At 34.1% G+C, this 10,172-nt stretch overlaps 2 protein-coding genes across 6 annotated transcripts; one reads left to right on the plus strand and one right to left on the minus strand.

Moving 5' to 3' along the window:
• Window positions 1-2: 2 nt before the first annotated feature.
• On the plus strand, window positions 3-4,358 carry LOC122533309 (ADP-ribosylation factor-binding protein GGA3). Of its 3 annotated transcripts, none has more exons than XM_043662905.1 (11): window positions 7-360; window positions 503-663; window positions 961-1,191; window positions 1,282-1,455; window positions 1,519-1,738; window positions 1,910-2,272; window positions 2,411-2,546; window positions 2,632-2,984; window positions 3,126-3,292; window positions 3,419-3,529; window positions 3,600-4,358. In XM_043662905.1, exons 1-11 carry the CDS (start codon window positions 324-326, stop codon window positions 3,690-3,692), a joined length of 2,046 nt encoding a protein of 681 aa, XP_043518840.1. In that variant the 5' UTR covers window positions 7-323; the 3' UTR covers window positions 3,693-4,358. The 3 variants fall into 3 exon arrangements, with proteins under 3 accessions (XP_043518842.1, XP_043518840.1, XP_043518841.1); XM_043662906.1 differs by having other exon boundaries at window positions 10-360; window positions 2,707-2,984; XM_043662907.1 differs by lacking the exon at window positions 3,600-4,358 and having other exon boundaries at window positions 3-360; window positions 3,126-3,299; window positions 3,419-3,530.
• On the minus strand, window positions 4,063-6,251 carry LOC122533310 (target of rapamycin complex subunit lst8). Of its 3 annotated transcripts, none has more exons than XM_043662908.1 (8): window positions 6,184-6,251; window positions 5,603-5,757; window positions 5,376-5,528; window positions 5,190-5,251; window positions 4,920-5,070; window positions 4,628-4,830; window positions 4,379-4,521; window positions 4,063-4,307 (listed from the first exon to the last, which is right to left on the minus strand). In XM_043662908.1, the coding sequence occupies exons 1-8, from the start codon at window positions 6,224-6,226 to the stop codon at window positions 4,183-4,185; spliced, it is 1,035 nt and encodes a 344-aa protein (XP_043518843.1). In that variant the 5' UTR covers window positions 6,227-6,251; the 3' UTR covers window positions 4,063-4,182. The 3 variants fall into 3 exon arrangements, with proteins under 3 accessions (XP_043518843.1, XP_043518844.1, XP_043518845.1); XM_043662909.1 differs by having other exon boundaries at window positions 6,135-6,208; XM_043662910.1 differs by lacking the exon at window positions 6,184-6,251 and adding an exon at window positions 5,836-6,173.
• Window positions 6,252-10,172: the final 3,921 nt, after the last annotated feature.

Raw genomic sequence — 10,172 nt, forward strand, 5'->3', positions numbered from 1 at the left:
TTAAAGCGCCTCTCATGTCAGTTTTAGAAGAACCACGAATAGAATTCCACGGTGAATTATATTGCAAACAGCTGTCTGCCTTAAAACTTTTTTTCAATGTTTTAACGCAACCACAGTAGAGAAATTAAGACAGAAAATAACAATTGTAAATGTGCAATCTTTCTTTTATCAAAGAATATTACATTTAATTTGAAGGATATTGCCTGGTTTGCGAGGAAAAAATCAAAATGGTATCTTTAAAAGTTTTGTTCGTATTAGCTGTCAAATGAACACATGTAACCTAAAACGTGTGAATTTAAAGAAATTTAAAGAAAACTGTAGAAATGGATGTTGTTACTACAAGCTTAGAAGCCCTGATACGTAAGTGAAAACTCGATATATTCATTCATAAATTCATTCATTTATAAATATTTATAATCAAGAAAATTTTGCCCATTTTAGTTAGGCTGTTAAATATATTTTCCTTTTCTTCTTTTTTTTTCTCTTCCTTTTCTTTTTGTAGAAAGGGTAACAAATCCACAAAATCAAAACCCTGATATAGCTGCAACTGAAGCGTTCTGTGTGATGCTTATCAAAGAATCAGAAGGTATTCAAATCGGCACTAAATTATTAGCATTACGTATTCAATCATCTAATGAGACTGAAGCACTTCAAGCTCTTGCTGTAAGTTTTTTTGTCCAATTTCTGTTTAATAATAAATTTAATTTTAAACTTACATCATTCATTTCAAAGAAAAGATATGTACGTATATAGATATGTATACATACACGAAGCAAAAATAAGTTTATTTTTATTGTTTCATTTAATTTATTGCTTGTTGTTTAACAATTGATATTGATATTTTCTGAAAACAAACTTAAATTAAAAGATAATCTATGATTAGTAAATCAACATATATATTGAATAAATATAAATTTAACGAACAAGTATAACGTTTTTAGTTTTTCATTATTTTTACAGTTACTGGATACATGTATGAGAAGATGTGGACCATCTTTTCATGCAGAAGTGGGTAAATTTCGTTTTCTAAATGAAATGATTCGCCTAGTTTCACCAAAGTATTTAGGTGATAAAACACCAGCCATGGTGCGCCAAAAAGTATTACAGTTGTTACATACATGGACAAGAGAATATCCAAAGGAATTAAAGATTAAAGAAGCTTATGAAATGTTGAGGAAACAGGGTATAGAGGTAAATTTTATATGTTATTTTTAACAGATTTTTAATTTAGATTTCTTTTGTGTATTTTTTCTTAAGATATGGAATTATATGTATATTCAGGATAATTCCATGCCTCCAAATAATACTCAAGATGAGGGATTGAAAACATTGAAAGCTAAAAGTACAATATTTGATGATGAAGAGAAATCCAAGTTATTGCAAAAATTATTACGAAGCAAAAATCCTGATGACTTGCAAGCTGCAAATAGATTAATTAAAACTATGGTGAGAGAGGTAAGTAAACAATATCTGAAATACTATAGAATTCTGCAAGATACATTAATTACTACTTTGTAGGATGAAAGAAGAGTACAATTAAACTCGCGTAGGATAATGGAACTGGAATCTGTTCATAACAATGCAAAGTTATTGTCAGAAATGTTAGATTCATATAATTGTAATGAAACTAGTACAGAAGATCTTGAATTAATGAAAGAGTTATATCAAGCTTGTGAACGACTAAAACCCACTGTGCTTAGATTAGCGAACGAAACTCAAGATAATGTAGGAATGCTTGGTAAGTATTTTATCAGAATTCTTCAATTTAAGAAATTTCATTCAGTTTTACTATCAAGTTAATGAGTTATTAATATTAATATCATTTAGTTATAATAAACTAATATTATAACTAAATATATATATTTCATAAGAAGTTAATTTTATATAAAACTTAAACAATCTGTGTTAGGTGATGTACTTGCTGCAAGTGATGAATTGGAACAAGTTTTTGAGAAGTATACTGCTGTTACAGTCCATGGTAAAAGTGTAAAGCCTAAACTGGACTCAAAGCCTAAAACAGACTCCGACAATAGTCCGTATTTATTAGACTTATCTTCTCCAACGGAGAACATTTTTCTTGAAAGTGATGGTGTAAATGCAAGTTACAATGCAATGACGACAAATCATCAGTCAGATATGGAAGTTTTAGGAGATATCTTCAATTCAATAGGAAAGTCCGAAAAGTCCAAAATTTCTTCAGTTTCTGATGCTAATCTCTTAATGACTGATTCAGTTATGCAGCCACTCAATGTTTTAGCTAAAAATAAAAAAGGTCCGTGAACATAAAATGCCTGATATCTATGCTCTATCGATCGAATAGCGCTGATTTATTGAAAAAGTCAAATATTTTTAGTAATGAATTTGACCAATTAAATAAACAAACAAATGGTGAGTAACGTTCCATTTTCAGATGAATTAATCAACACATCTGAAAAGAAAATTGACAGTAAAGCAAAAGCACTGGAGGAATTGAACGAATTGGGAGAGACTTTGCTTAAACAAAGTTTATCAGGCATAGTATCGAATCCAAGTTTGAAGTCAGGAAGGTTGGTAAAAGTTATCATGCTTTTTAATTAGTTTTATTATACAGTTACGCCGTTTTTTTCCTTTTTTTATTTTTAATCCTTGTAGTAAACAAAGTATAAATCGTCCACCAAATATCAAACCTTTAGCAGAATATTACGTTTCAACAACCTTCCCTCGTAGTGGCAGTTCTTCACACTTTTCTAATCTGTTGGAAACAAGTGTAAAAAACGACAAAGTGTCTGATATTTGTTTTAAGTCAAACGATAATGTTCCATCTCTTGATGATACAAATTCTCAAAATATTATCGAATGTAATGTAAATGAGAATGCAGACGCAAACCGATCAAGCACATGGGATGCCACTTCAATAACATCATCAACGGAAAATTCAGTTATTCCGGAACTTGAGATTAAATCATTGACGGACATTAATATCAGCCTTCAAGATATTAAACCAGGTAACATATTCTTTGTGTATTTCTCTTTATAAGTATAGTATTTTTACATAAAGTATTTTTGAAGATTAAGTGCGATGTCAGCTATTCAATGCCTGATACTTAATAAAATATGTGCGATTTAAAAAAATTCTTGATCAATAGGCATTAATCCACCTATGACAGTAATCGAAGAAAAAAACGGAATAACCGTTGTACTTCATTTTGCTCGGGATAATCCAAGAGAAGATGTATTTGTTGTGGTAATTACGACAATGAGTAAGAATTCGAAACCACTTACCGATTATCTGTTTCAAGCAGTGGTGCCAAAAGTATGTTGTGAATATTTATTTAATTTACGATTCATTATTGTTATTCTTAATGTAACTAGTTGACTATTATAATTCAATGGATTGAATTAATAATATTTGAAACTCTTAGCAATATTTTATTTCCAGAAATGTAAATGTAGACTTCAGCCACCTTCTGGAGCAGGACTGCCTGCTCACAATCCGTTCTTACCACCATCAGCAATTACTCAAATTATGCTAATTGCAAATCCTACAAAGGTAGGACAATGAAAATATTTGTTTTGTATTTTGAATAGTCATTAACTTTTTGATGTGATCTATTTTCTAGGAACCAGTATCATTAAAGTTTATGTTAAGTTATACAATGGATGATGAAACTTTTACAGAAATGGGTGAAGTAGAAAAATTGCCTTTAATTTAAAGTACTTAAACTATAATTATGAAGGGTAAACTCAAAGAATGAAGATTCCAATTGTAAAATGGAAAATATATATATTATTTTCCTAAATTGGAATCTTAAAAAAATTATTTTTTTTTCGTTTTATTTCTCAGATTGTAATTATAGTTTATCTTCGTTATCATACTTATTATCATATTCAAAGATAAAATTAATGTTATGTAGATACTTAAAAGTCATGTTGTGATTTATGTATACGCTTGAGAATGTGCAAATTTATTTTAAGATCTCAGATGGAAATGGTCATAATTTCTGTAAGATCGTACATAATAAAATCGAAATAATAATTGAAAAATAACGGGGGAAAAAGGCACAAATAAAAAAAACAACAAAGCACGAATAACATAATTTAATGTAAATTACAAGCTAAAACGATATTTCTTACTATTCAAAAATATTGTGTTCATGAAAACACAATATTTTATTCAAAAATTTAAACAAATGTACAATTCGTTTAAGAAGTAGGAAGTACTTCGTCACGAAATGCAAGAGCAGTAACTGCTTTTTGATGACCCTGATATTCTCGTTCTACTGCTCCTGTTGATACATTCCATAATCTTGCAACACCATCGGATGAAGCTAAATTAAAGAAAATGTTGAAATTAAACCCACGAAATATGATAATAAAAAATAAAAAAAAATGTTGTTACCAGTAAATATGTATTGTGAATCTGCACTAAATGCAGCATCCCAGACCCATCGTTTTGCTTCATGTTGAAGTATTTGTACCTCCGAAAAATCTGTGGTTTTCCAAACACGCGCAGTTTGGTCAGCAGACGTAGTCACTAAAAGTCTGAATAAAATAGACCATGAATCACAATAAATGATACATAATATTACATGATTGTTTAATTATATCTTAATTACATTTTGTCATGTATTTAATGAGTTAGACTTACGTAGAATCAGGGCTAAATTTGCATCTAAGTGCGTAACGTTTGTGTGCTGCAAGTTTGTGACGAGGATTAAGACGGGTAGGTTCATCGCCTACACCTCCAGTAAGTGTCCAAATATAACAGTGGCCTTTGTTATTTACTGCTGCCATATATGTACCATCCTGGTCAATCGCAACATCTTGCACAGACGCTTCAGCCTCTGGTATCTATATACACAAAAAGCAATTGTTTGAATAATTACACGTGCAATTAAAGCCAGTACATTGCCATTACAAAAAAAAACTTCATTTCATACCAATTGCTCGTTATGATCTGAACGTAGATCCCATAAATGTATAACACCACTTTGATCACCAACAATAAGTTCTGCTTGATTCGGATGCAGACAAACACAGTTTACAGGAGCTGACACTTGAAATATTCTTTGGCATTGAAAGCTGCACAATCTACAACATTATTATTATTTTTGTTATCATGACTTATTGTCATCACCATTACTTATTTATTATTCTTATATTTTTGCAGTAAACAATTAACATGGTATCTAAATTCTATTTGTATTTGCCTGAGATCCCAAATTCTCGCTGAACAGTCTTCTCCTCCAGTATACATCCATTTACCCTCCTCCTAAATATGATAAATTATATTAGTAATTTTATAATAAACGTTGCTATATTACTGTGGAAATAAACTTGCAAAATTTGAAACTTGTACACCACTAGTATATCCTCAGAACATAATGATAAAATACCTGAAATCCCAAGCCTGTAATATTCTTTGATACTCCTTCATAATTAATGATTGGGTTTGGATTATCTGAAACTAAGTCGTACATCCTTATATGTTGATATCCGGCAGCAGCTATTAGATATTTGTCCGGAGTTATATCTAAGGCATTGACTTGCTAAAAATGACAAAGTTTTAGAAGAAAAGGATTAAGTTTTCGATAAAATATATATACATATATGTGAAAATTACCGAATCTGTGTGTTCTGCAGTACGTTGACAAACTCCTGTGTGAGGTTGCCATATTTTGATAGTATGATCGTAACCACCTGTTACGAGAATAACTTGTTCGTTGCTGTTAGTACCATCCACAGTCATTTGACACAATGTAGGAAAGACTGAACAAACTGAATTTCAATATTTCTGTTAAGATCTCGTATATTAGTTCTCCCTATTTTCTTTGTTGCGGGTACAACTAGCTGTACCTTGATATCAGAATATGTTATAAACTAATAATTATTTGACGAAATATATTATTTTTGTTCTTTCTTCTTTAAGACGTTGAAAATTTCTAAATAAACGTTATGCGCGATATAGTCTCATTCGTCTATGGCTACTAATTTCTCTGTCTTATTAGCACATATAAAATAAACTTAACATTTAATGATTCTTCATGTTTTACGTCCAAAGGTTCAATTCATTTTGCCTAATAATGATTTCAATAAAAAAAATACAAATAAGTTATAGAATAAATTATAGCTTTGAATAACTATAACAAACCAACATGCACTAGCTTTTAGAGTCTTATGATTGCACATGAATATATGTTATACTTCGTTTGTGCTTAAGCCACAGAAGAGGAATCGTAATAGACATTGCAACTCACGAACTTTTGTGTATCGTGACCTGAAATACCAACATATTAAAAAATCACTAGGTTTTAGCGAAGTCAACGTCGAACAACAATGAGTTCAAGAAATAGTGAAAGCGCCAGTAACATGATTCTTGAGACCCATTACAGTGTTGTAAAACAAATAAATGTGTAAAATAAATACAGAAATGTGAAGTTCGTCTGTGATTATACCAAGTAAAATGATAGCAAAATGTTTAATAATATCTTCAGGTTCCAAAACACGAGACCAGTATTTCATTATTCCATTCATTATTATGTATTATGTATGTCAGAGAGAGCATTATTCATGTTTAATGAATTCATCGATTGAGTTTTCGTAGGAAACGATAGAATTAATATTTATAACAGGATTTCATATTTATTTACATGAAAATTTGAAATACCAGGAACACAGCTAGTCCAGCGTACAACCTCTAGACTCATGTTCATCCCATACAAAATCTCAAAAATCCGCAACAAAGTCCGCCTGGCTTTCCAATTATTCCCGCTAAAACACTTTTCGAAAATTTGAAATATCAACAGCACAGCTGATTCAAAAGTTTTGGCGTGCTACCTCCTGCAACTTCAAAGTCTCCTGATACAAACTCTCAAAAACTTAACCAGAAAGACAATCCGATTTTCAAGATATAAGAGCTAAAACATTTCTCGAAAATATGAAATATAAGAAGCGCAGCTGACTCCAGGGTATTGGCGTGCCACCTCCTACAATATCATGTTCTCCTAAAAAACTAGTAATTTCAGCCAGAAATTCTTTCTCGTTCAGGAGATATTCCAGCCTAAAATTTTTCCGAAAAATATCTGTACTAGGAGAAGCGCTTAACGGCCAGCAATTTCGTGCCACCTTCTCGAATACCATGTTCTCCTGATACAAATTTAAATTTTCGACCAAAGATTCCTCCTCGTTCAAAAGATATTCCGATTTAAAAATTTTTCAAATTACTTCTATATCAGGCTGATGGCTCAACGGCCGACTACGTCGTGCCATCTCTTCGAGCATTATGTTCTCCTGATACGAACCCCGAATTTCCGCCAAGAAACTCTTACTCGCTGAAAAGATATTTCGGTTTAAATATTCTTCGAATTACCTCTGTATCAGGACAACAACTCAACGGCCGACTATGTCGTGCCACCTCTTCGAGCATCATGTTCTCCTGATACGAACCCCGAATATTCGCCGAGAAATTCTTACTCGTTCAAAAGATATTGAGGTTTTAAAATTGTTTGAATTACCTCTGTACCAGGAGAACAGCTCAACGGCCGACTATTTCGTGCCAGCTCTTCGAGCATCATGTCCTCCTGATACGAAACCCGAATCTTTTCCAAGAAATTCTTACTCGTTTAAAACATATTGAGGTTTAAATATTTCTGGAATTACCTATGTATCAGGAGAACAGCTCAATGGCCGACTATGTCGTGCCACCTCTTCGAGCATCATGTTCTCCTGATACGAAACCCGAATTTTCTCCAAGAATTTCCCACTTGTTCATAAGATATTTCGGTTTAAAAATTTTTTGAATTACCTCTGTATCAGGAGAACAGCTCAACGGCCGACTATGCCGTGCCACCTCTTCGAGTATCATGTTCTCCTGATACGAATCTAGAATTTTCGCCAAGAGATTCCTACACGTTCGAAAGGGTGTTCGGTCCAAAAATTTTTTGCATTACCTCTGTATCAGGAGAAAAGCTCAACGGCCGACTATGTCGTGCTACCTCTTCGAGTGTCATGTTCGCCTGATACGAAAGGCGAATCTTCTCCAGGAAATTCTTACTCGTTTAAAAGATATTGAGGTTTAAATATTTTTCGAATTACCTCTGTATCAGGAGAACAGCTCAACGGGCGACTATGTCGTGCCACCACTTCGAGCATCATGTTCTCCCGATACGAGCCCCGAATTTTCGCCGAGAAATTCTTACTCGTTCAAAAGATATTGACGTTTAAATATTTTTCGTATTACCTCTGTATCAGGAGAACAGCGCAACGGCCGACTATGTCGTGCCATCTCTTCGAGCATCATCTTCTCCTGATACGAACCCCGAAGTTTCGCCAAGAAATTCTTACTCGTTCAAATGATATTGAGGTTTAAATATTTTTCGAATTACCTCTGTATCCGGAGAACAGCTCAACGGCCGACTATGTCGTGCCACCTCTTCGAGTATCATGTTCTCCTGATACGAAAACCGAGTTTTCTCCAAGAAATCCCCACTTGTTCATAAGATATTTCGGTTTAAAAATTTTTTGAATTACCTCTGTATCAGGAGAACAGCTCAACGGCCGGCTGTTCCGTTCCACCTCTTCGAGCATCATCTTCTCCTGATACGAACCCCGAATAATCGCCAAGAAATTCTTACTCGTTCAAAAGATATTGAGGTTTAAATATTTTTCGAATTACCTCTGTGTCAGGAGAACAGCTCAACGGCCGACTATGTCGTGCCACCTCTTCGAGTATCATGTTCTCCTGATACGAAACCCAAATTTCTCCAAGAAATTCCCACTTGTTCATAACATATTACGGTTTAAAAATTTTTGGAATTACCTCTGTATCAGGAAAACAGCTCAACGGCCGGCTATGTTGTGCCACCCCATTGAGCATCATGTTCTCCTGATGCCAACCCCGAGTTTTCGCCGTGAAATTCTTACTGGTTCAAAAGATATTGAGGTTTAAATATTTTTCGAATTACCTCTGTATCAGGAGAAAAGCTCAACGGCCGACTCTGTCGTGCCACCTCTTCGAGTATCATGTTCTCCTGATACGAAACCCGAATCTTCTACAAGTAATCCTTACTCGTTCATAACTTATTGAGGTTTAAATATTTTTTGAGTTACCTTTGTATCAGGAGAACAGCTCAACGGCCGACTATGTCGTGCCACCTCTTCGAGCATCATGTCCTCCTGATACGACACCCGAATCTTTTCCAAGAAATTCTTACTCGTCCAAAACATATTGAGGTATAAATATTTCTTGAATTACCTCTGTATCAGGAGAAAATCTCAACGGCCGACTATGTCGTGCCACCTCTTCGAGTATCGTGTTCTCCTGATACCAACCCCGAATTTTCTCCACGAAATTCCCACTTGTTCATAAGATATTTCGGTTTAAAAATTTTTTGAGTGCCCTCTGTATCAGGAGAACAACTCAACGGCCGACTATGTCGTGCCTCCTCTTCGAGTATCATGTTCTCCTGATACGAAACCCAAATTTCTCCAAGAAATTCCCACTTGTTCATAACATATTTCGGTTTAAATATTTTTTGAATTACCTCTGTATCAGCAGAACAGCTCAACGGCCGACTATGTCGTGCCACCTCTTCGAGCATCATGTTCTCCTGATACGAACCCCGAATATTCGCCTAGAAATAGTTTCTCGTTCAAAAGATATTGAGGTTTAAATATTTTTCGAACTACCTCTGTATCAGGAGAACAGTTCAACGGCCGACTATGTCGTGCCACCTCTCAGAGTATCATGTTTTCCTGAGAAGAAACCCGAATTTTCGCCAAGAAATACTTACTCGTTCAAAAGATATTGAGGTTTAAATATTTTTCGAATTACCTCTGTATCAGGGGAACAGCTCAACGGCCGACTATGTCGTGCCACCTCTTCGAGTATCATGTTCTCCTGATACGAAACCCCATTTTTCTTCAAGAAATTCCCACTCGTTAATAAGATTTTTCGGTTTAAAAATTTTTTGAATTACCTCAGTATCAGGAGAAAAGCTCAACGGCCGAATATGTCGTGCCACCTCTTCGAGCATCATGTTCTCCTGATACGAACCCAGAATTTTCGCCGAAAAATTCTTACTCGTTCAAAAGATATTGAGGTTTTAAAATTCTTTGAATTAGCTCTGTATCAGGAGAACAGCTCAACGGCCGACTATTTCGTGCCACCTCTTCGAGCACCATGTCCTCCTGAT

The sequence above is a fragment of the Frieseomelitta varia genome, unplaced genomic scaffold, assembly GCF_011392965.1.
Source record: "Frieseomelitta varia isolate USP_RPSP 00005682 unplaced genomic scaffold, Fvar_1.2 scaffold_518, whole genome shotgun sequence".
NCBI classification, from domain to species: Eukaryota; Metazoa; Arthropoda; class Insecta; order Hymenoptera; family Apidae; genus Frieseomelitta; species Frieseomelitta varia.